The following is a 26,584-nucleotide window of genomic DNA, read 5'->3' as shown; positions in this document are numbered from 1 at the left end:
CCCGTGGGTCAGAGGTATAAGGCCTTCAACGCGGATGTTCTTTGGGAGCACTGACCTAAAGCTTTTAGTTCTGATAGTGGACGATTGTCCAATTGGTCCAGCACTCTGCACATCACTTCTGTCTGGGCACTATGTCGAGAAAACTAAATAAGTTACCTCTGTTATGCTTGCGTGAGCTGCGGACGCAACATGAAGTAATACCGTGCGCGTAAACTTTATGTTTAAGGTCGGAAATCGCACCAAGCTACTCTGGAAGTATCCGGAGCTAAGATGAACAGAAATAAGGAAAGAATAGAGCGTTGGGGGGACGCCCTGAGTAAGAGTTTGTGGAGGGCAGACACAGTCGTCTATTTTGACGCTGTGTGTACTGTGTGAAAAAGCACAAAAAGCGAAAGATACAATGGACAATTGTTCGCTGACGAGGGCTGCGTGATCAGAGTTATCGGATGCCATTTTAACGTATATGACGACAAGGGTTCAGGACATTGTGCTACTTGTCGTGACATTAACAATGAATCATGATCATTTGCATCATGTTTAGCTACATTGTAGATGACGCCTGAAGTATGCATATGTGGTATCGAGCGGCCGGTGTTTTTTACAGGTGCAAAGTAACTCTAGAGTAACATGCGTGATAGAGATGAAAATAAGATTAGCTGTTAGAATGGGAGGCTTGCCTGGTTCCTACCCTACTACACTACAAAATGTTTCCAAAAGTGACTCTGGAAACATCCCTTCCACACCTCTCGCACTATCTCATACTTATCGTGTCCGTATATAGCTGTTGCATTATGACCGAATTTCTCTTTCCGTTCGCCTTGATCACTTATTCATGTGTTATTAAAGTGAAGCTTTCTTTGCCTTTTTCTTCCACCTTTCCAATACTGCTGCTGCTGTCTCGCACGCCACGTCGGAAGGTGGTTCAGAGCGTGCATATAAATAGCAGGAGCATCGCAGAGACGAAGGGCGACGCGCGAAACTCGTTTGGAGCTTTCCATCGATGGTCGTCACAATACCCTCTGGAGTTCCCTAGGTGTCGCCACAATAGCATCTTGACAGCTGTAATTATCCGTGACTCCGCAAAAGCATTGCATAAACGGCAGCGCTTACCTTTCTACTAACGTGCAGTGGTTCAGAGGGGAGATAGAACGGTATAGACGAGGTAGGGAGAGGAGGAAGATAATGGTTAGAACCAACGCAGCCACGAAACGAGTGAATGACAGAAGGGCAGCGGATTGGGCGAGTTGTGTTGCATGGTAACAATAAAATTCGAACAGCGCTAAACGACAGGACCAGAATGAGGAGGAGACAAACACGGCGCTATTCCTCATTCGTTCCTCCTCATTCTGGTCCTGTCGTTTAGCGCTGTTTGAATTTTATTGTTACCAGTGAATGACAGCCTTGCTACTCTTCGCTCGCAGTTCTCATATATGTGGGGAGGGCGGGTGAGGGAAAAGGCGGCGTCAGAAGACTACGAAACGCGACTAGCGCCACTGCTAGACACGACAGCGGTTGCGGACAAGCTGGATACATTTAAATTTAAGGTATGGTGCAGTACCTTCCTGCTATTTCTGAAAAATAAACACCATGCAAATTTGTCAAGCGGTCAACTGACGCACGGCGCACAGACGCATAGCCGCATTAAAGCACCGTAGCGTCTAAGCGGCGCTACGGAAGCAGTCACGCGTGAAATCAACACTTCTGTGCCTGCCGTGGTAGCTTTGCGGCTATGGATTTGCTCGAGGTAGCGGGTTCGATCCCAACCACGGCAGGCACATTTAGACGGGGGCGAAAAACAAGAACGCTCGTGTACTTAGATTTAGGTGCTCGTTAAAGATCCCCAGGGGGCCAAAATTAATCCACAGTCCGCCACTACGGCGTGCCTCATAACGCGATTGTGGTTTTGCCACGTACAGCCCTATAATTCAATTAAAGTTTAACACTTCTGCCACGATCCGATGTGCCGTGTGAGGTAATGATAATGCGAACTTTCTCGGAGGTTATGAACAATGGCGGACAATTAAGAACTACTCAAGCAAACACGTCTCGCTGTGTGTTATGCGTACTACTCAGACAGACAGCATTGGTGCACTCAAGGTGATGTCTTTTGCTGATGCGACAGGCAAGGCGGCAGTTTCAGCATATCGTGTCAAATGATCTACGGCCACAACAATCTATCGGTTGCTAGCGCCAGTAGATGGAAGAGGCCCGTATAAATCAATGCCGACACGGTCGAATGGCTGAGCTGGGCAGGGAAGTGGCTGGAGAGGTGCGGTGGAGAGATGCGGGACACATTTGCGTCGTTGGCAGGCAATGCAGGAGCGCACATAATTGTGGACGAAGTTGTACATCCCTCGCCAATAATATCGTATACGCGAAGCCGTGTGTAGGTTTTTGACACTCCGCCGTTGCCACACTGCGGGTCAGAGTGAAAAGCGGAACATAAATCTTGTCGAAGGTGGCGGGGCACTACTAAGAGCCATGTGCGGCCGTCATTGTGGCAGTTTCGGCGGTATAAAAGTCAGTCGCGGATGGTGAAATGCTGCGCCTGTCAGCGTAACGCTCGAGGTGCCGAAGCTGCCGGAGGATTTGACAAAAAGTCGAATATCATGACGATCCATGGGTCTTTTCGTTGCTCCGAGGCCGTGTCCAGGATGTCAAGTGGTGAGATATCATGTCTGTAGGTAGAAGTACTGCTGTCTGCAGTAACTGGGAAGCGCGAGAGGGCATCGGCGTCAGAGTGTCTGCGTCCAGAGCGATAGACCACGCGGATATCATATTCCTGGATGCGGAGGGCCCACCGAGCGAGGCGGCCCGACGGGTTTTTGATGTTAGACAACCAGCAAAGAGCGTGATCCGTCACCACGTCAAAGGGTCGACCGTAGAGATATGGGCGAAATTTCTGAAGAGCCCATACGATAGCCAGGCACTATTTTTCTGTTACTGAGTAATTCGCCTCAGGTTTTGCTGGCATAAGCGACCACGTATTCGGCATTATTGTTCTGACGTGCGAGCACGGCACCAAGGCCGACGCCACTGGCGTCAGTGTGAAGTTCTGTAGGTGCACTTGGATCAAAATGGCGCAATATTGGCGGAGACGTGAGTAGGCGACGAAGAGTCGTAAAGGCATCCTCAGAGGCTTCCGACCAAGTAGTAAGTTCATTGTCGCCTTGGAGAAGTTGGTTGAGTGGTGCGATCACAGTAGCGAAATTGCGTACGAAACGTCGAAAATAGGAGCATAGGCCAATGAAGCGGCGTATTGCTTTCAAGTTAGTGGGCTTCGGGAATTCGGATACGGCGCGAAGTTTAGCAGGATCAGGAAGAATGCCTTCTTTGGAGACAACGTGGCCTAATATAGCCAGTCTTCGAGATGCAAATAGGCACTTTTTTAGGTTAAGCTGGAGACCAGCATTCCGGAGACAGGTCAAAACTTGCTGTTAACGGCGAAGATGGGTCGGAAAATTAGGGGAGAAGACCACAACGTCGTCGAGGTAGCAGAGACAAGTATGCCACTTCAGGCAGCGCAGGATGCCGTCCATCATGCGTTCAAAGGTTGCGGGTGCGTTGCACAGACCGAACGGCATTACAGCGAATTCATACAAGCCGTCTGGTGTTACAAACGCGGTTTTAGAACAGTCAGCCATGGGCACCTGCCAGTAGCCAGATCGAAGATCTAAGGAGGAAAAAAAACTCCGCTCCTTGCAAACAGTCAGGTGCGTCGTCGATATGTGGCAACGGGTATACATTTTTTCGGGTAATCTTGTAAAGCCTTTGATAATCAACGCAAAATCGTATGGTGCTGTCTTTTTTTTTTTTTTAAACTAGGACGACTGGTGATGCCGAGGGACTACTAGAAGGCTGAATGACACCGCGTTTGAGCATATCGTTCACCTGGTCATTGATAACGCCTCTTTCAGTCGCCGATACTCGATAGGGACGCTGTCGAATGGGTGCATGGCTCCCAGTGTCGATAGTGTGCGAAACAGGCGTTGTGCGGCCGAGTGATGTTGCTTGGCAGTCAAAAGAGGAAAAGAAGCCTTGGAACAAGTGAAGAAGTTCGTCGCGCTGCGTGGTCGTACTGGGAATAGCTGGCGTAAAAGAACGCGGCAGTGACTGAGGAGGCGATGCCTCGAGAGCGGCAAGATAATTTGAGTCGTACATCGTGTCAAATATTGAAGATGAGGCCAGTGGCTCTGCTCTGCCAAGGCTTTCACAGCGGCGTAAAGTAATTGGTTCGGACGATGGATTTGACACGCACGTGAGAGAGGCGCCAGTTTTTAACTCGAGGACAGCGAACGGCAGTGGTAGTGAACGGCGGTGAAATAAGAGTTCACACGGAGCGAAGAATACCGTGCCGTCATCTAGAGTCACAGCAAATACTGACAAGAGCTGAACACCACGCAGGTATAACGGTGTCTTCTGAAACGGCGATTTTGCGACAAGGGTTTTTGTGGTCAGTGATAATATCGGTGGAAAACTGAAACAGCTCGATTTCGGCGCGGGCGCAGTCAATGATAGCATGATGTGTGGTGAGAAAGTCCCAACCTAATATGACGTCGTGTAAACATGATGGCAACACGATGAATTATATGATATAAAGGACCTCCTGAATGACGACACGAGCGGTGCAGGCGCCGGATGGCTCGACGTGCTGCGCGTTGGCAGTCCGAAGGGACAGTCCAGAAAGCGGCGTCGTCACTTTTCCTTTCTTGCGGCAAATACGGGCATCTATCGCTGAAAGTGCAGCGCCGGTATGGACAAGTGCTAGCGTCAATGATCCTTTTATTGCGACTTCAATAACGTTTTTCGGGGAAGTGTGAGGCCTTGTACATTTCGCTGACACCGCAGTTCTCGCCTCCTGAACTGCGACTTTTAGTTTTCCTGGCGCAGAGGGCTCCGCCGACGGAGCATGGGGAAAAGGGAGCGGCGGCGAGAAGATGAACGGCGAGCGCAGAATGCGGTCTCGACGGCAGGAGGAGATTCAAAGCTGTCCGAATAGTTGCGGCGTTGTTGGAAACGTGGCGCATATGGACGCACATTGTTGGGGACGTTCGGTGTGAGGAGGCGACAGTGACGTAACACGTGTCCAGCACGGCCACAATAAAATCAAATCGGACGATCGTCTTCTGTGCGCCAATGGTCTTGAGGTCGTGCATACTGCACCAGTGGCCGGACTGGAGGAGATACTGGCGGGCGCAAAGGCGGACGCAGGGGACCGTAGGTCTGTGGTGCAGGCCTCGCAGCGACTTCGGCGTACGTCAGGGGAGCGGCAGTCGGAGCCTGCTGGAGAGAAGGCGAAATGTGGTCGGCTACCTGCTCCTTGATGACAGATTGGAGAGCGGGCGCCAACGGAGAACTCGACTGGCCGTAAGTGGAATGAGAGAAAGCTGACGAGCCACCTCTTCACGGACGAACTCTTTGATCTGTAGCAGCAGCGAAGTGTTATCCGGGGCAACAGCCAAGCTCGACATTGAAGTGGCCTGAGGAGGAGACTTGCGGGTGGGTTTGCGCTGCTTGCGCAGTTCGTCGAAGCTTTGACAGAGACTGACGACTTCAGAGACTGTCGCCGGATTTTTCGCCAAGAGCATCTGGAAGGCGTCGTCTTTAATGCCTTTTAAGATATGGCGGATCTTCTCGGCATCATCTATTGTGACGTCAACGCGGTTACAAAGGTCGACAACATCTTCTGTATAACTGGTAAATGTCTCCCCGCACTGCTGCGCACGACCACGCAAACGCTGCTCTGCGCGAAGCTTGCGAACCGCGGGGCGCCCAAATACCTCTGTCTCGTTAGTCTTGAAGGCCGTCCACGTCGTCAGATCACGTTCGTGGTTGCGGTGCCACACGCTGGCGACACCGCTCAAATAAAACGACACGTAATTGAGTTTTTTGGTGTCGTCCCAGTGGTTGTGGATGCCCACCCGGTCGCAGTCAGCGTGACAGTCTTCTACGTCATGGTCTTCGGTACCGCTGAAGATGGGTGGGCATCGCGTTGACGCAACGGGCCGGGGCAGACCACGGCAGTCGCCGGGGTAGCGGGTTGTGGTGTGGTGGTCCTTCTTCCGGCATAATGAAGACGGGCTGCAGTGTCCGATTGCGAAGTTCCAGAATTTCTGTAGCAGCCAGCAGCTCCACCAATTGCAAAGAGGTTTATTCGGGTCGCAGAGAGCAGCAGCGACAAACGCAGCACCAGCAGCTAGGGCGCAGCCAGAGAGCGAACTGGGTACAAGCCATGCGATGGCAACGGGCTCTTCAGCGTGCCGATCTTCTTCGTCACAATATATATATATATATATATATATATATATATATATATATATATATATATATATATATATATATATATATATATATATTGTAATTAATATGTTTCCGATTCAATCAATCATTAAAAGTTCACTAATTAAAAGCAATTAACAAATTAATACTTTGTGATGAAAAAATACTGGCTGTAAGTACATACGACTGCCGCTACTATGCAGTCGGTACGATTTCTCTAGATCTCCTGGGTTTTTTAAAGATCTTGGTCCAAGTTAACTGGGACACGGTGTGTGTGTGTGTGTGTGTATATATATATATATATATATATATATATATATATATAACCACCTTAATATAACGAAGTGTGTATGCGATTTCAATATACCGAAATTTCGCTTCCGCCGCAAAGGAATGCCGAAAGAATAGATGGAAACTTCCGCGGACGTAGACGGTCAAATGATTGAACTACAAGTGGCTGTTGCAAACGGCACCTCTCAAATGGCGCGCGGCGCGACAAGAGCGACCGCCGAAGTGGAGCCGGCATCATTTTCCCTATAAAGTTCAAGTGCGATAATATCGCGCCCCGCGTGCTTTGTACTTTAGGTGCGAGTGAAAGTGTGCGAGGGTGAGACAAGAAAGATTGTGGCTTCACGAGAGGAGCGGGGAGCGAGCTCGCGGTAACGCGATCAAGCGCGCGAGGGGCGCTTGAGCTCGGCCGTGGCTGTGCATGGCTTTAAGCACGGCTGAGCACATATGCAGCCGCGCAGCTTGCTTTAGAGGTAATCTGCCGCGTGTGCAAAGAGTGGGCGTGCCAAGACAGCAGGGCATCATGTAAGCTGTCTTCCCGCGCGTTTAGTATTACAGGTTGCGTAATCTCGAGTTTTTTTTTTTTTTTTAATTATGGGGTTTTACGTGCCAAAACCACTTTCTGATTATGAGGCACGCCGTAGTGGAGGACTCCGGAAATTTCGACCACCTGGGGTTCTTTAACGTGCACCTAAATCTAAGTACACGGGTGTTTTCGCATTTCGCCCCCATCGAAATGCGGCAGCCGTGGCCGGGATTCGATCCCGCGACCTCGTGCTCAGCAGCCCAACACCATAGCCACTGAGCAACCACGGCGGGTTCTCGAGTTTCGGTGACCCGTTGGAGCGAGAGGCAGCCGAGGCATTTGCTCCTCGCAGCCGGCGCTTTTCACGATAGCGTCATCCCAGTGCGGGCTACGCTATCAGCCACGGGGGCGGAGTGCACGCGAAAGCGTGGCTGACTTCGCTTAATTCGTACCGCGGATGTGAAGATTTTGTCGATGTGGCTTGAAACCGTATCATTCGTCGCCGACTCCCAAATTCATCAAAATGAATTTTCTCCTTCAATTTTGCTTTCTTCGATTGTCCAATAATTCGGAAAATTCTGCGACCACTTTCCGCATAAGAAAAACCGATCGGCGACTGTACTTATTTGCATAGAAGGCCGAATTTAAATACAACGAAATTTCGATATAACAAAGCCACACCAGTTTCGAGATATTGATCCCCAAAATTTGCAACAATATACATTGGTGTTCCAGTATTTTTTGAGGTCCATTGCATAAAAATGCATGTTAAAAAGTGGAACAACCATGGATTTTTACCTCAAATTTGACTACGCTTAGCTCAAAACTAATTTCCAAGTGAATGAGCCTTCTGAAATCACTGGCTACAATCTGAGTGTTGCCATATGTGCGCTAATGTAATTATTGAAGTTGATAAGTGAAATTTTGTCAATTATGCGTTTTGATTTCCAGTGTAAGTAATGTCTTCCTCTTTGAGTAATCCAGCTATTAGTAGATTTGTGCTATATTCTACAGGTGATTTTTTAAAATTCTGTTACATTAAGATAACTGCGTGTGGTGTGATTTGTGTGTCTGCATGTGCACACACGCATACTATAGTGTACAAGATTATACCATATGCTAGCACACTCTAATACACACATATATACTGATGTCTGACAACTTCCAGTGCAAAATATTGCCCCTGCATAGCAACATGCACCGTGTTAACGACCATCGATGATGCATGAACAGTGTTGTTGGGTGCGTTCCAGGTCGCATATATGTATGAGACACATGAGCAGGTGGCGCAAGGAGTAAGAACTCAATGTGAAATCTAAAGAGGCAGTGGTTGTAGAACTGACATCTTATTGCGCTCAATACATTATGCCCATTCTTAGAATACACTATGTGGACCTTAAGCGAGCCCCCCTTCTCCATATGCCATTCTGCCGAAAATCAATGAACAAATCAAACGAAGGACTGGTGGTTGGGGGCAGTGGGTGATCTGAGCAATAGTAAGCTTGACAATTCTTGGGTAATGACAGAAACAATAATTTGAGAAGCATATATTCTATAAACAAAGAAAAAAAATTTCACTTTCTTACAAGGGGCAAGTTTTGTCATTTTCACTGCAGCATTCATCCCAAGGGACCTTTGTAAATGAATAAATATTTTTCTACCGTGGCAGTTATCATTGTTTACTCGAGGCCTGAAGTTGTAGAGGCTTTGCATAGAGGTGCCCACAGCAGCATTAGACAACTGCAGTTCTTGTCCCAGAATAGTTGCATAGTGACGCTTCTTTGTTTCAAGATCCTGGGACAAGGACCGAGTGATGGCGCCTGACATTGACGCGGCCACGGACCTACTGAAACAGTCGCGGGTTTGGGACATTGTCAAGCCACACATGGACCACTACTTCACAGTACAGGAGGAGGAGACACGAATGCCTTCACCAACGACATCAGAGATCAGTGTGGCAAGCTCAAGCAAGAAACGCAGGGTGGACAACCATGACTACTGACTGAAGAAGGCAGGCATTCTGGCAAATTCAATGGTAATTAGCAAACCTTGTTGCTCTCACTTAGTATCACAAGAGATGGTTGCAGATGTATTCAAATGAGGAAATTATTTCACGAAGGCATGAGCCAGTAATAAATAAAGTTCATGACATAATAGGACACAATGCATTATGACAAAAGTTCCTGCAAACATGTTACAGTGCAGAAACATGTGATTACACCTAGCCCACGCATGCGTGGCCTTTAATTAACTCCGTTTTCCAACACTGCATCGGGCCTCCAAAGATGACATAAGCAAAGCCCATTTTTGGCAGTATGAATACAGAATAAATTCTCACTTGGTTATGTTAACAAGCACTTGGACCAAAATGACCATGAGCAATTAGTAAAATGGTGACGATTACACCCTTTCATTTATGAAATTTGCACTGGAGCCATGTAATTTACTTCCATGCTTCGCACATGAGATCCCCCCTCCCTCCCTCAAAAAATGGAATGATGCACAGAATAGCATTTCTTTATGCAGAAAGTATTAAAGTTTAAGCTCCAAGTTGAAGTCTATACAGCTGACAAGAAAAAGGCAATGAGAGGCTGTCAATGATGTAACCCATCTAGTCTGTATGTGTCTCGGAATGTTTTCAAAGACAAATGTCCAAGTGTGCCTTCAGAGCTACAAGGGCCCAAAGTAACTGCTTGCAGTTAATATGTTGCCATAAAAAGACCCAAATTTTACCCCCTCCTCCCAACCTAACTTTGTTCTTGCCCTTAGTATCAGGCATCATCAAGCTGATGATACTAGTGTTCATCAGGTGAAACTGGCACCGAATGGGCATGGCTGCGTATGCCTGCCAGCTCTTTAATATAGTACCGAGATTCAACTGAACATTGGCTTCTGATTTAATAAATTAAAATGTGCTCTACAGTTCAAAAGCCAATTTTCAGTGTTGCCTGTGCTAGGTCATCCTGCTGACTGACTGCCTCATATCACCATTTTGGCACCAGAAAACACGCATTGAGCTTTATATGTTATGCTAAATATTCTGGCAAAAAAAAAAAAAAAAAAAACATAATCCTTTGCAGATGTATGCCCCGAGCAACATGCATATAAGACAGCGAAGCTGTATAAGGGAGTTCTTTCACTTTTTGGAAGTCCTAGGGGGTGTTTTGCCAGTGCCCGAAATTTACTAAGTACTGTGCAAATGCTTTATACTATATCTGGTGAAATTCCTTCGCTATCCCTGAGGGTTTTTATGTGCTTGTATATTTAAGCTTTGTGTGGAGACTTGCGTTTCCCTTTACAATCATGAAAAATTCGGTACAAAAACGTACTCATAAGAACAGATAGTAAGATTTATCTTAGCTATCATAAGGCCCAGACGCAATACCCACAAAGTGTTTGTCAGTTTGGGCCCCTCCTAGCTGACCTTCAACATGGAGCCAGTAAAATGTGATGTGAGAAGCGAAAAATTGCAAATTAGTGGCTAAAATAAGCCACACAAAGAAGCTGTCTATTCAAGTGAGGTACACGCAAGCTGATTTTTACCTTATAACCATTGATAGTTACATTTCTAAACAAATTAGGGGCTCTGACACATATAAGCAACTGGTTTTTCTTTGACATTTGATACTGACCATGCTGCCGCACGCCGGCATTCACCAATGTCAGCTTTCACCATCCTTAATGCAAAGAAGGGGTAAGGCGTGCAGGCACGGACACAAGAGAAGTGGACAACACGAATTGTGAATTTGTCCATTTCTCTTCCTTGTGTCTGTGTCTGCACACCTTACCCCTTCTTTGCATTATGAATCCTTACCAACTAACTCAGCTTTCTGTTGTTCTAAACTTTCACCATCGTTGCACGAAAACTGCTGTGGAACTCCCTTAACAGCTTTGCTGTAAAACAAGAATAGCAGACAGACTGCTTAGATTACACATAGGTGCCACTTCGGTAGTGTGAGCACTCCATCTTTGTCAATGTTTGTATGGCTGCTGCGCTGCTTCAGCTCTTTGCACACAAGAAAACTGATTACATACTAGAAATTTTATCAACACATTTTTAATGTATACTTCGAACAACATAACCAAAAAGAAATTTGCACAGCATTTTACACAGCACGACTGCCAACGGTTCTGGCTAAATGTGCAGTTTCTTACAATATTTAACTTATTTTCTAATTATACAGTTTGATTTGAAATTCCCACTAATGGGGGGGGGGGGGACGCTTCTGTTGTGAATTTTCATACTTGGGCCATACTGCTTTTCATGTTTGTACAATGCCATAGCATTCCCCCAAAGTAAATGCAGCTTTGTACCAAAAATATAGTGCAGGAAAGTGCATTTTAAAGGGACCCTGAAACCACTGTCATAGTTGCGCATGAACACATTCCTTTTGTAAGGGAGACCCTTGTGAACACTAAGGGTCAACTTTACCTGCCCTATGTAAACCATACAATTTATATATGAACATGAAAGATTTAAATTTCCTACCAATCAAAGCAATGCCACTCTGAATGCTTTCTCTCAACCATCCCCATCCTATGTATAGAATGGGGATGGGCAAGATGCCTTTCAGGTGAGCAATCTCATTAGTTTACCATCTGGTGTCATCATGATTACATTAAGCATGGTGTTCTACTAATTGTCGTTTTTAATAGTATATGTATATGTACTCTGTTTCGCTGTAAAAAGTAACACAAATGTAATAAAAATAGACTATTAGTCAATGCAATGGCATGCTTCCTGAAAACTGGCATTGTGCAGCAACAATGGACAGGGCATAAACAATATCTCCATAGATGGGCGCCGACTTCCAACTATTTTATTTCAGAATTGTCAAACCAAGTTTTGTACAATCAGACATGTCATCAAACAACAAATACACATCAGAGATGACCATTTAGAAACTGCAGCTCTTTACTGTAAATATTTATGCTAGGTGCACTCACACAGAGGTCACCAGCTTTCCTAATGTTGGCTGCTTCAACTACCTTGCTTTCTGTTTCAGTTTTTGCCTGTTTTAGAAGAGTAGTCTTATCTAAGTATGGTGTGCACCCAATGTACACTGGTTGCAGTGATCTGCCAGATGTCTGCCAGAATTGTTCCTTCTCCTATTTTAGGGTTTACATTGTTTGTGTTCCTTTATGTCCAGTCCATTTATGCTGAACAATCATAGTGTTCAAGAACAATGTACCAACTAGCGCGTGAGTGAATTCTTTTGGTACGCTTCCACCTGAGAATGTGGGCCATCTGTTGTTGTATGTATGCCGTGAATACATGCCAGGAAAGAAGTGGAGTAAGTGGTTATTCTAAAGAGCTGGGCTTTCTGTGTGACCTATGGACTGTACAAAGCAAAGGAGGGGTGAGAAAAACTGTTTTAAATGTTAAAACAGTGGTGGTAGCTGTCAGCAGAATATGGGGGGAGGGGGCCATCTCAGACGAATTTGTGCCAAGGTCCTTCAGAAAAGAATTAGGTGCGGTGACGTTTTTTAGTGGCGTGAGAAAGTAACACGGCTAGTGAATGCATGCACCTGCTGTGCCGTGGCTTGTCAGAGTGGTACTTTATTTTCCCCCTCAAATACATGCGTGAAGCAGTGCTCACCCGTGTGCATTAGAGGCACGTGTAGGGAGTGCACTGCAGCAAGTACATGATGGAAACTTCATTTTAATGTCACCACTACCAAAGTGATGAGAAAATACATTGAAAATAGATGTGGGAACATATTCTGTTCAAACCAACCGCAGGTAGACAACACTCGCGTCACCAAATAATGTTGTGCTCAGGGATGTGGGATGCAGCCATTGTCACATTAACTACATTGTGGGGGAGTGATGTGGCTTGAGAAAAGGGCAAATTCTTTACTTGTAGCTCTTTTAATATAGTGTGCAATCATACAATTTTTGCGAGAATGCATTCCACGACAGATTCTATGTCTAAATAATTGTCTTAAAGATGCAACAAAAATTATTTCAAGGAGCCCCTTAAATAAGTCCTGAACCACGTATGAAGCTAGGCTTCTTGATTCATGTTACAAGCACAGTATTAATGAACACGAAGAACACACGCAGACATTACAAATGCTGGAATACAACTGAAATTTACTTAACACAAGGCTACACAAAGCAAGAACTCTAAACACAGAATTGTTACCATGTGTGCATGCCACTCATTTTCTGACTGAGGTACTCCATTTCTTTCTATGTGATGCCAACAGAAGCTGTGCTAATTCAATTATCACCATTTTTGATGTTCAGAGCCTCAAATACTAACCAGTTAGGTTCCGATTTTGTTGTGTTTTACAGTTCTGGCTTTGTGTAGCCTTAAGTGTTAAGTAAACTTCAGTTGTAGTCCAGCATTTGTGCTGTCTGCATCTTTTGTGTCCCTTTCTTATTGCATTGGTAACATGAATAAAGATTCTAGCAAACAACTAGCCTGTTTAACAGCAAAGCATCAAACTTGGCAAGTAAGCACATTTTGCAGGTAGAGAACGAAGCTGGAATCTTTCCCCCTCTCTTTAAGATAGGGCGCCTGCTTACCATTTCTGGAATTGGTGGCCGGCTATTAATTGAAGTCTGGTGATACCAGCTGATAATGCCAACCATTAGTCATTTTTGACTACGAATTACTCTTGTGCACAAGGTTGTGCATGCAGCACCCTTTCAGGTGAGCCAGTGATTACTAGAAAATGGGAAGTGCTGGCTGTTACCACTTCTCACCTGTCCTTCACTGCTCATTTGTCGTTCTCGGGCAGCTTTGTCAGAGGCCCACCTAGAGCTCCACGTAATCGAAAAATAGCAGGGCGTTCCTTTCAGTGTCACCCTTGCTGAGCAGAATGCCTCTACAACAAAATGACTTTATAACGAAGGACCAGTTATGTCCTAGCCAAATTCCTATCTTTCATGTGCATTGTGAACGCCTCTACAACGACAACCACTGCAACGAATTTGCTTGTACAATGAAGGAATTTAGCCATCCTGGTAGATGATTTGTTGCTTTACAACAAACTCAATATATAGCGACGCCGCTACTGCCCATTGCAGATGAGCAGCGCTCTATGCTAATGGCAGTGCTAGCCGACGTCAAGTGTCACAGTCATGCTGCACTGCACCAGGAAGTGCTGAAGTCGTATGCTGCTTGTTGTAACGCAGCAGTGGGCATGACGGCTGACGAATACGACACCGTAACGACGACTTAATGATGTGTTCGTAAGGGATTACAAACGACTTCAAAGCCATCTATAGCACGGAAAAGATGCGAAATGTCAACGAAGGCAACACTATTAAGGAGGCTATAAACAAACCAAAACTTTGGACGGCAAGGGATGGAATAGTAGCATTTGACATTTCGCAGCTTTAACTTGCATCGCTTTCCCGTTTCTGCATGGAGCAGGCCGTGGACTTTGTGCAATATGGTCGGTTGCAGTCGCACATTTTGTCCGACGCAGTGTGCATAAAAATTTAGCGATTTATTTCACTGTCTCTCTAGAATTTATGTAAAACAAATGTTTCCTTTTGCAGAACGTGCTTAGCCTGCTCTGGTGTGAGCAGCATAGTGCGCAATCCTTACAATGAAGTGACCTGTATAATGGAGCGTTTTCCATATCCCAAGCATTTAAATACGTATAAAGGTGTTTGACTGTATTCATGTTCATGTTAGGTGCTTTTCAAAATTTTCTTCTGGAATATATTTCTTGAGAGGCACAGCACTCATTATGACATGTTCCTGAGGTTTCATAAAATGTCCTTTTCAAGGCCTTTTTGATATATATAATCGCATATGTAAAACTCACAGAGCAAGATGAAGTGGTACAGTGATCATGGCAGCATTTTAATTATGGAGTGCATACCCCACCGAAGTGGTACATGGGCACAGGTGACTGAGCAAGACTCGCAAGAGAACTTACAGCACGCAAGTAACAAACAGAAAACACCTTGTAGTAAGCAGTCACATATAGAGAGTTTCATGTAACTAGAACAAAAAAAGAATTAAAAAGGGGAAGATTGCAGTTGGATAACACCATCTACACATTAATGGCAGTCATCCTGACATGCTAAAAATAATTGTTATCAGGTGAGTCTTTTGATTAGTTACAATAATTACGTTTCTAAATTTGAGGATTGTAAAAGCATGTGAAATATCAAAGAAAATATAATGATACCATGCAGTGGCATAGCCAGAAATTTATTCGGGGGGGAGGCTCCAACAACTACTACCACTCCTTCCCACCTCCTTCACCTTCCTCTCTCTCTCTCTGTCTGTGTGTCTCTCTCTCACTACACACACGCACACACACGCACACACACACACACACACACACAAACAAACACACACACACACACATATATATTCTAATAAGAATACAGTACAAGAGAGCAGCAGGCAGCGTGTCTCAATTAGTGCAGCTCAGGCAAGCTTGAGCTCGTGCCTCCCGGATGACTGGCCATGTGGCTGCAGCGCCGGGCATTCCTCTTCACTACAATTGCCCCCCATAGGAAAAGGAGCCATCCTGGCGACTCATGGTGAACATAGAATCATGAGGTCGTAATACGGCTTCAGGCATTGTATGTGGACGGTTTCACGACCACGACAGCGTTGGTCCGTAGGTGGCATGACAGGCTCGACAATATAGTTCACAGGCGATGTCTGCGCTACAACATGGTAGGGTACTTGATATTTGGAGACAAGCTTGGATGAGAGTCCAGCAGGAACGGCAGGAACCCAAAGCCACAAAAGGGAGTCCGGAAGAAAGTGACAATGCGGGGGATCATCGTCACGTCGAGATTTTTGCTGCCATTGGTCGACGGCTGTAAAAGAACGGGCGAGCTGACGGCATTCCTCTGCGCGGCGGGCAGCTTCAGAGATGGGTGTACATTCGGATGAGTCGGCTCTGTACAGAAGAATGGTGTCAAGGGTAGTCAAAGGTTTGCGGCCATACAAGAGGAAATGGGGAGAAGTTTGTGGTCGCCTGTGGTGCAGTGTTATAGGCGAACGTGATGAATGGCAAAATGAGGTCCCAATCAGTGTGATCAGAGGCGACTTATTTGGAGAGCATGTCGCCAAGGGTGCAGTTAAATCTTTCCTTCAGACCATTAGTTTGAGGATGGTAGGCGGTGGTGGTGCGATGAATGATGTGACATTCAGCAAGGAGCGTGTTTACGACTTTGGAGAGGAAGACACGTCCTCTATCACTGAAAAGCTCGCGAGGTGCACCGTGACGGAAAATGAAGTTTTTCAGGAGGAAGGATGCTATATCACGAGCGGTGGCAGCAGGCAGAGCAGCTGTTTCTGCGTATCGCGTCAAATGGTCGATGGCGACGACTATCCAGTGGTTTCCGGAAGCCGTGCTCGGAAGTGGTCCATACAGGTCAATGCCAATATGATCGAAGGGCATGGCAGGACACGGGATTGGCTGGAGTGGACCAGAGACATGCTGAGCAGGAACCTTGCGGCGTTGGCACTGAGGGCACGACTGAATGTACTTGCACACAAAGGTGTACATGCCACGCCAATAAAACCTGGAGCAAAGCCGGGTGTACGTCTTGAAGACACCCGCATGTGCACACTGCGGGTCACACTGCGAGTCAGTATGGAAGGCAGAGCATATTTCACCACGAAGATGTCGCGGTATGACCAGCAACCACTTGCGGACGTCAGAGACGTAATTCCGGCGATAGAGAAGTCCATCCCGAATTTCAAAGTGAGATGCTTGACGGTGCAAAGCTCGAGAAGGTGAAGGAACAGTCGACGGGTTTGGAAGGAAGCGGATAAGAGCACTAATCCAGGCGTCCTTGCGTTGCTCCGAAGCCATGTCGCAGCCTGCTGGGAACGAAAGTACTTGGTCAACGGCAGAGAGGCAGGCATCGCTTTCGGCTGACATGGGTGAACGGGAAAGCGCGTCGGCATCGGTGTGGCGGCAGCCAGACCTGTAGAGAATGCGCACGTTGAAATCTTGCAACCGCAAAGCCCAGCGAGCTAATCGACTTGAGGGGTCCTTCAACGTGGACAGCCAACAAAGTGCATGGTGGTCTGTAATCACGTCGAAGGGGCGGCCATAGAGGTAGGGTCGAAATTTACCAAGTGCCCAGATTATGACCAAACATTCCTTCTACATACCGGAATAATTCTTCTCGGCTTTGGTGAGGGTGCGGCTGGCGTATGCAACGACGTACTCGTCGGATCAAGATTTGCGCTGCGCGAGCACAGCACCGAGTCCAACACCGCTGGCGTCGGTGTGTACTTCAGTTGGAGCTGTCGGGTCGAAGTGACGCAGTATAGGCAGCGAGGTCAGTAGACAACCCAACTCTTGGAAGGCATCGTCACAAGTGGACGACCAGGCGTAATCGTTCTGAGTCACTCCATAGACGCTGATTCAAGGGAGCGGTGATGGACGCGAAATTCCGAATGAAGCAGCGAAAGTAAGAACACAGGCCAAGGAAGTTGCGAAGTTTTGTTATGGAGGAAGGTTTGGGAAAATCAGCAATTGCACGGAGCTTGGCGGCGTCAGGAAGAATACAGTGTTTAGATCCTACATGGCTAAGGATGGTGAGCTAATTTGCGCCAAAGTGGCATTTCTTCAGGTTGAGCTGAAGGCCGGCGGCAGTTAGGCACTGTAACACTTCCTCCAGCCTACAGAGATGGGTGGGAAAATCGGGATAAAAATAAATACATCATCTAAGTAGCACAGGCACGTTTTCCACTTGGCACCACGCAAAAGGTTGTCTATCATATGCTCAAATGTTGCGAGGGCGTTGCAAAGCCCAAAAGGCATGACACGAAATTCATATAGGCCATCTGGTGTAACAAAGGCCATTTTAGGTTGGTCTTCGGGTGCCATGGGGACTTGCCAATAGCCGCTGCGTAAGTCGATAGAAGAGAAGAAGCGCCTTGGAGACAGTCAAGGGTGTCGTCAATTCTCGGAAGAGGGTAAACATCTTTTCAAGTCATTTTGTTAAGATGACGGTAATCGACACAGAATCGAATCGATACATCCTTCTTCTTAACAAGAACAACAGGAGATGCCCAGGGGCTATCCGAAGGCTGAATGGCGCCATGCTTGAGCATGTCAGCTACTTGGTCGTCGATAACACGGCACTCTGTCGCAGATACACAATATGGTCTTTGTCGCAATGGTGCACTGGTACCCGTGTCGATGCGATAACAAACAGTTGACGTGCGGCCCAAGGGAACATGCTGGCAGTTGAAAGACGAACGGAACTTGTCAAGAAGACATAGAAGTTGGGCGCGTTGAGAAACAGTCAATGTGTCGGCGATGGAGCTATGTAAAACATCAGACGAAGTCGGCTCCTGCGCGGGGTTACAGGTCACTCCGGCGACCTCATGAGTGGCGATGGAACCAGTTGGCATGTCAATGATGGCAGCAGGGTCGACACACTGGGCACGGCCAATGCATTCCCCACAAAGCAAAGTGAGAGGACAGGACAATCGGTTGGCGACGAGCAGACTGCTGACGCCGGCATGAACGTCCAAAAGAGCGAAAGGCAGCAGGGAACATTTGCGACGAGCGAAAATTGCAGATGGTGTAAAAGGTGCGCTGACATCAGCAACAATGTTGCATGACACTGTGGCAAGGGCAGATGAGTGCGGTGGAATGGTAACGTCTTCGGCAACAAATACTTTAGCTTCAAGTTCACGAGCGTCAAGGAGTGGGGCATGACACAGCATTTGAAATTCCACTTCAGCACGAGAACAGTCAATGACGGCCTTATTAGTGGAAAGGAAGTCCCAGCCCAGAATAAAATTGTGGGAACAAGAATACTGCACCAAAACTTCAACGATGTAGAGGAGGCTGTTGATCACAACGCGAGCAGTACACGCAGCTGCAGGCGTGATGCGGTCTGCGCTGGCAGTACGAAGTGACACGTTTGACAGTGGCATCGTAACTTTTCTGAGCAAACAGCAAAGTTTGGCACTAATAACTGAAACTGCGGCAACAGTGTCAACGAGGGCGAGTGCAGCGACGCCGTCCACATATATATCAATAACATTAGTTGGAGAAGGGAGAGGCCTTGGTCTGTTCGTGGGTGATGCAGTTCTTGCCTCTGGAACTGCGACGATTAGTTTTCCCATTCCGGCATAGAAGGACGACAACGCACTGGCGAAAGCGAGCGGCGTCCAGGCGATGGCGAACGGCAGTCAACAAGAGGGCAGTGGTCCGAGTAGGAAGACATCTGGCCAGGGTTCTGAGACGTGGAGGATGACGGGTATGGGGAAACATATGGTTCGGTGTCGAAGCTACGGCGGTAGGATGTTGCACGGCGACGACAAAATCGTGCAACGTGGCCAGGTAGACCACATGCAAAACATATTGACCGGTTGTCAGGAGTGCGCCATTGTGCACTGCTGTGTGGGTACCGTGGCTGAACGAAGTGAGGAACTGGACGCAGTGGCACGACTGATGGGGATGGCGCAAAGGTCGGAGGTGGTGGCCGCGCTAGAGCCTCGGCATAGCTGAGAGGTGTAGTAACCTCGGGAAAAGCAACGGGAGTCGGCACCAGTGGAGTCTCTCGGGCAGAAGGGAGAGCTGCACAAACTTGCTCGTGGATCACCTGGTGAAGGTTGGCCGGCAAAAGCGAAGGTGGTGGCGTGGCTGAGGACAGCAGTAAAAGCTGACGAGCGACCTCAGCACGGACGAACTCTTTCATCTGGCAAAGCAGGGAGTCCATCTGGGGAGCCGCAGTCATGCTCGCAAGGGATTCGTCGGACGCAGGGGGGTGCCGCGTGAGAAGACGCTGTCTGCAGAGCTCGTTGAAACTCTGAATAGGATAGGCAAAAGGCGACGTGAGAAGGCCAGGAAACGCTACTACTATAGACACGACACCGGTTGCGGGAAAACTGGATAAACTTAAGTTCTAGGTACGGTGAAATGACAACTCCGTCCTCCCCCTTCGGACAGCCACTAGCCCTCGCCTTACTTTTTCATTCAAGCTTTCCCTTTCATTCATGTCGCTCTTTCAGAGCCCACCTCCCGAAACTTTCGGTTCCATGGGAAAGGGGTTTTGTCAGAAAAATTTTTTCAAGGGGGGGGGGGGGGGTTTCGACCCCTCAAACCATTCCTCCCCCCTCCCGGCTATGCCAATGAGACCATGCACTTGCGAACTTAGACTGAAGTGCTCTCAGGTGTGTTTCAAACAAACTAAACTGGTGTTTTATGTGGGAAGCAAGCGAAAAGCTGACACTTGCACTATTCGCTCGGTAGCCCGTATCACTTATCAGAAAGGGGCATGTCGGGCTGCCAAAGTCATTCCAAAGATGGAAAGCTGGAATGTACCGTGTAATATCAAAAGTGGTGTGAAAAATTGAAATGGCAAAGAGGTGACTTTTAGTTTTATTCTGTCTTGAAACAATAATGAATTAAAAAGTTCCATAACTGCTTGTGGCCACACCCTCCCTTTCAGAATAGATGCTCAAATAAACCTCCATCCACAGCTATGCAGTACTGACAGTGTGTAATAACATTTTTGGTCACTTTCCTTGGCACAATTTCTGGAATGTCGCAGGAAACCTGAGCAATCTTTGCCTTTAGAGCGCCTGGTGTTGTTGGTTTTGCATTGCACACACGATCCTTGATGTAGCCCCACAAGAAAAGGTCTAACCAGGTCATCTCTGAGTATTTTGTTATGCTGCATAAATATACACCACTTTCATTTGTTAGAGACACGCCTGAGGGCAGTTCTTTGGTCCAGGAGCGCATGTGCAGTTCTAATTTTTTTTCTCCACATTTTATGGGCTTTGCTTAGAGCCTGAAAAAATGAGTTACATGGCCAGTAATTTGCTGAAAATAGCTGGATTGTTTTTAAATGTACTCCACAACTTTTGCAATTATTATAGCACCCTCTAATGAATAATTAAACATTTTCAGTAACTACTGCCAATACTACGCTATTGGTATCATCCGGCTGCAATCTTCAGATATTGCGTAACAGCTGGATCTAGTTATGTGAAACAACCTGTATATTTAAGACTGCATAGTCACAGCTCAGAAGTGTGGCAGTTCATTCCACATAAAAGATTGATGATGTGTGCCCTCTAAAAGGCCAAGAAGCTTGAAAAAAAAACAAACAAAACATGAGACATCCTAAAGCTGTGTCTACAGCATCAGTACAAGCTTAGGTACCACAAAAATGAGCAGGCTGCATGTAAAACAAATACAGATCAGGCTTCCTGAAGTGATGGAGGCTGCACATAGTCTGTGCATCAAGATGTACATTCTTCAGGAGCTTCTTGTTCATCTTTGCTATCAGATGTTACCGCAGGCAACTGATATTGCAGGTCTGTGCAAGCAACTACAGTGCTTCCTTGCTGTGCACTGGAGATAAGATCTTGAGACACTTCACTGGTGTCAGCTAGAGTGAGCACAAGGTTCTGACTGCCAACCGTTTGCTGAACAGTTCTAGGCTGAGGATGAACAAACGCCTGCTGACCAGAAATCATTACTGGCATTCCTGTTGTTCCCAGTTTGTGCAGCAGAGTCTTTGCTGGAGGGCACACGACTGAAGGACTGCTGTTCGTGGCCAGGGACACGGGGATTCCAAGAGTACCAGAGCTGTTGAGGACCATGGCAACCATTGAGTTGTTTTCTTGTTGGAGAAAGGTGGTGCTACTGTTCTCCACTGTTAATATTGTTGTACCATTCTAGGAGAAAATAAATGATTAAAAATGTAGCGTTGAAATTGTGTTGTTCATGCAAAAAACATTCTCTTAACAATATCTTGAGCAAAAGTGATTAGGGCAGGTAAATAGGAGGCAACACTAAAATGAAACAAACAGCTCCTGGCACACAGTATACAATTCAGCTGTCAATAAACTGCTACAGATTGTTCACTGCACTGCAAATGTGCCTCCAGAGATGAACAGAACTGAAGTAGTGCACAAACAGCTACCCTTTACAGGTTTACAGCTACCCTCAACAGGTTTAGCCAGTTTGAGTTGTTTACACACTGCATTTTTCCTCTAGCAGCATAATCACCACCCTCTGTTTGCTACCTGCACATGTCCCTACACTGCTGTGAAACAAGGTGCATCAGCTGCCAATGGCAGCAGAAAATCTGTAGGAGTTTACACAAGTTGAGGTGTGTGGAGTGTTGATTTACACCTCCGTGACATAGGGCTCTTGCATGCTCTTTTATCACCTTCTATGGAGGCTAGATGCAGTGAGGGCACAGAGAAAGAAGCATTGAGAGTCTAGCCTGCACTAGTGATCTATATGGTGGAGCATCACTTTGAGGTGAGGAGTTCACTGTTTGACAAATGCTGTCTCAGGCATGTCCCCATTGTTTACATGCTCTTTCATGAAAGTGGTGCACAAGAACAATGCTAGAATTTCACATCCTGTCAATGTCCTGAAATTGCATGCATAATGTCAAGTCACAGTTATTGTTAGATTCTGTCTATTATTAGGCATTGCCAAGATAGCCCTTTAACATATACAAACCTATGCTACACACTGATACACACAAGGATAGCATACACGGCAACATATTACCATGTTTACTCGATTCTAACGTGCCCTCGATCGTAACGCGCACCCGTTTTTCGTGACCAAAAAAAAAAGATGAAAAAAAAAGAAAGCCAGTGCCACCAGAAACCTGGCTAACACTGCCAGGGTTAGTTTTAGTAGTAACACATAAATACCCCAGGAAGTGGATGGGAAGACGGTGCCACGGTAGCTCAATTGGTAGAGCATCGCACGTGTAATGCGGAGACGCAGGATCGTTTCCTACCTGCAACAAGCTCTTTCTTCACCCACTTTCAATTACATTAATTTATAATGTTATTATTTTCAATTAGTAAGTGCAAGTAATTTCCGTGTTGTCCTTGGTATCTTTGTTGGCTTATGATATGATTAATAAAAATCATTAACCCCTTTCTTCTCATTCATTATATCATGACATAGTGGCACCGAGAGTAAACAACCAGCTGTCTACTTTCTAACTCATTTTACTAAAACATTTTACACATATTATTCAAACTTGAAGAACAGGTACAATCAGAAGTGTTTATAGATGTATGCAAAGCATTTTAAATATCATTATTTTCATGGTGGCTATAGCTTTTGATGCAGTAGCTTGAAGTGCACAGTCGTGCACACAGTGCCTGAAAGAGATATAGTGGCCATGGTATACTAATCTGCAACAGGCGTGCTGCCACAAGAATTTTTCAAGAGTGCTGTAATAACAAAGTTACAGATCTCTCATAAACTTGTATGCGGCTGTCACAATTAATCGCTTGCCCTCGCTGCCCTCCCCTTTTGGAGTTTCCTTCTCTGCATCGCTTCTGACTCTCACAGATACACAGACACAATGTCACAGTCTACTTTGGTTGATATGGATCCACAATCTTCACCTGCCTGCCATTATTGCTGTGCTTTGTGCTCTTGTGAAGTAGATGTGCTGCAATTGACCATGTATTGTGTAACCATCTGAAATGCTCACCAAGATAAAGGAGCAGTCACAGTAGGGGAGAGTGCAGATTTTGGTCTGTGGGCTGCCGATGACTGTTTGTGGCACAACGTTCGGAGACTCTGACAATTTTGTTGTCACACAGGCAATGACATGGTAGCCCTATCCATCACACTCCAGCTTGTCCTTCACTCTGCCTTGGCGGCATTGATACAGTGCTGCTTGCTCCTTAACGTTTTGCCAATTCTCAGAAGGACATTTGAGATAGTATATGCTACAAGAAATCTTAGAGCACACCTTTCTACACTTGAATACTAATTTACAGGGTGCACATGATGGCTGTAGCTCCAAGCAGTGCTTTTGTTTACATTGGCACATACAGCCACTGTTCGTTGCTTGCTTGACATATAAACACCGCACTGCTTTATGTGAACTAATGTTGAAATTTAACAAAACACACAATTTTATGTATATAACCAGTTTTGCATCGCTCTGAAACACTCCAGTATTAGCAACCAGGCCCCTTCTACAGTGGCAACTGGGAGACCACTGTATGGACGGTAACTTAGCTAGTTTTTACTTTATACTCGTCATCATGTATACAATTTGTGTGTTGTGTGATGTTAGATAGCAGTGTACATGATTGCTCATTTAGAAAGCATGTAGTCTTCTTGTGAAAACAATAACACCTGTACCAACACTACTGATACCCAAGCAAGCCAGTTATTTCATAGCTGTATTGAAGGGGCAATGACGTAATGCCTGTTGGCATGGGAGACAGTGTGTCTTGGAAATGTAATAATGTGTGAACACAACAATGTGTACAAATATACTCATCTGTGTAACATTTCACTCAGAGAAACGAAGGGAAGCAAAATCGGCAGCCTTTGGCAATGGCAACATGCTGGTGTTGACAGTGCACCACACTGGCAATTGTCACTACTTGTACAGACAACCTACACTGCAAAGAGCAGTTGATTTAAAACCGTCATGGTCTAAACGCAATTGTTTGTGCCTGCACCTCACTGGCATTAGTGTATGCAAATGGCGAGTTGCTGTGCTGTGGCATCGCTGGGCTTCATGACAACTATCAAACAGTGTGCATAAAAGCAGCAGAACTGATGTCATGCACAGGTCAACCAATTGACAACTCCCATCGCCTTGATGTCACATCTGGTCGTGCTGGTGTCATCACGCATGGAGAGCATTGGAAAGGTCGCAGAGGGGGGTGCAGGAGTGTCCTTTAAATTTGTGGCCTCTCCAGTGTGCATAGTGTTGTGGCCTTAACGAAAAAGGATCAATCACAACAGAATGATGCACACATTTATTTCATGTGTATTTGAAATAATGAAGATGGACTAGAGGCCCTCTAACCCCTTAACTCTTTCCATACCGTGCCCATTGGGCATTGTTAGCCCGCTAATGATGGTTTGAAATGCTGCTTTCGATACCTTCCGCGCTGCTCACGGACACACTGCTCTGTCAGACATGAAAGAGGAGAGCTACATTTTTGTTTCCTATGTAGTTCGATTTTTCCCAGACAGGCGGAAATTTTTGAACGCGCTCCGAAGTTTCGCGATCGTCAAAGTAAAAAGCAAAAATGGCCGCCCCCGGAAGCAGTGCGCGCGCTTCGGAAGATCGCAGATCTCGTGATTCCGGTGCGTTTGCGACTGATTTTATCGATCAAACGAGCAGCAGCGAGTCTGAGGATGCTGGCTTTTTGTTGGACTTTGACTCTGAGAGCGACGACGCAAACCAGCCCAGAACATCAGTGGCCGCAGCCCAGCATGCCCAACTGTAGTGCTTGCCATTAAATTTTTGTAGTGGAGTACTACCTGTTCAATGAAAAATTTTGACTTTTTTGGAGATAGTGCCTATTAGATGGCAATTTATTTTGTGCATATCATAATTTTTATTACATATCTTTTTTAGTAGATACAAGCGTGGCTTTACAAACTTTGTTCAATTTTATCCCACAATCTTGATTCTGGTAATTTATACCTTTTTCATGACATACATCTCATTAATAAACTTTTATGCGGGAAAAGTGCATTCATTCTGCTTTTAGTTAATGTATTACATACAATATTGAGTGCAGTAGTTCCTTCAGAAAAAAAAAAAAAAAATTCTGGAGTAACTTACAAAAAACACTTATTTTCTTCAGGAAAGGGAAAGACTTCACTGCCAATGACGAGGCAACTCATCATCACAATGAGTGTCCTCTGGTGCCAATGAGTTAACACATGGTGAACTTTTAGCAATTTTTGCACGTGTATATGTGCAGTTTCTTGTAATTTTGACAAATAAATAATAAAAATGGTATTTGCTACTTTTTTTGACAAGGCCAGTGAAAATGCAATAGGCGTTCCTGACATCATTCTTAAAAAAAAAATAGGGGCCCCAAACTATTGGGGCCCCTATTCTAAAACTCTATGTTCTTAAAAACATTCAAAAGAATGCTGTATTCACTGTTATGTTACACACAATTTATAAATTGCATATTAAGAAATACTGACACTATTTTTTAAACCTTTTTGTCAGTACAAGTAGTGAAAAGTGCCAATACAGTGCACTGACAACACCATCATGATGCCACTTCCCAAGGATTGCCTATTTTGCTTACCTTTACTTGTTCGAGTGAGATTTGGCATTTAGAATTGCCACTTTCAGGGCAACTTCTCCAGCAAGAAATATTTGAATCTGCAGCACGTGAGCAAGTAAAGCCTGCCCTTCAGCTCCCACTGCAGTGCTCTCAATCCTTCTTCCACGTCGCAAACAATGAAGGAAATTACATGTGAGCTCAGCGTTTGCTAGCCCTCAGTAGAACCTTCATATCACTTTCAGCACCTTTGCAGCCAATGACTGCACAGCAACATCACAACTGCTCATTCACCAGAGCACCATGGGTGTTGAAGCACAAATGACTAAAATTGTACAGTGACACCAGCAAAGAGGAACATAGTGTTCACACTTCACAACAGAAAAGGACAAAACTACAATGACCACCATCTGCCCCACATATTGTCCTGTATTGTGCAAGAGACACTTTTGAAGAAATATTGACAGGCTTTCGA

At 45.9% G+C, this 26,584-nt stretch overlaps 2 protein-coding genes across 2 annotated transcripts in view; one reads left to right on the top strand and one right to left on the bottom strand.

The window, feature by feature from the left end:
- LOC126548262 (histidine ammonia-lyase-like) overlaps positions 1-21,658 on the top strand; it is a 58,116-nt gene extending 36,458 nt beyond the window's left edge. Inside the window, exons 17-18 of the mRNA XM_050196417.3 lie at positions 8,885-9,128; positions 21,568-21,658. Of these exons, the coding sequence (XP_050052374.1) occupies positions 8,885-9,095 (211 nt within the window). The 3' untranslated portion in view covers positions 9,096-9,128; positions 21,568-21,658. The remainder of the gene's footprint in view (positions 1-8,884; positions 9,129-21,567) is intronic.
- The window catches only part of LOC126548264 (uncharacterized), a 49,861-nt gene continuing 38,175 nt past the window's right edge, over positions 14,899-26,584 (bottom strand). The window contains exon 8 of the mRNA XM_050196420.3: positions 14,899-21,744. Within this exon, the coding sequence (XP_050052377.1) occupies positions 21,307-21,744 (438 nt within the window). The 3' untranslated portion in view covers positions 14,899-21,306. The remainder of the gene's footprint in view (positions 21,745-26,584) is intronic.

The sequence above is a fragment of the Dermacentor andersoni genome, chromosome 1 (assembly GCF_023375885.2).
Source record: "Dermacentor andersoni chromosome 1, qqDerAnde1_hic_scaffold, whole genome shotgun sequence".
NCBI classification, from domain to species: domain Eukaryota; kingdom Metazoa; phylum Arthropoda; class Arachnida; order Ixodida; family Ixodidae; genus Dermacentor; species Dermacentor andersoni.
This window is presented reverse-complemented; position numbering and strand designations above follow the sequence as displayed.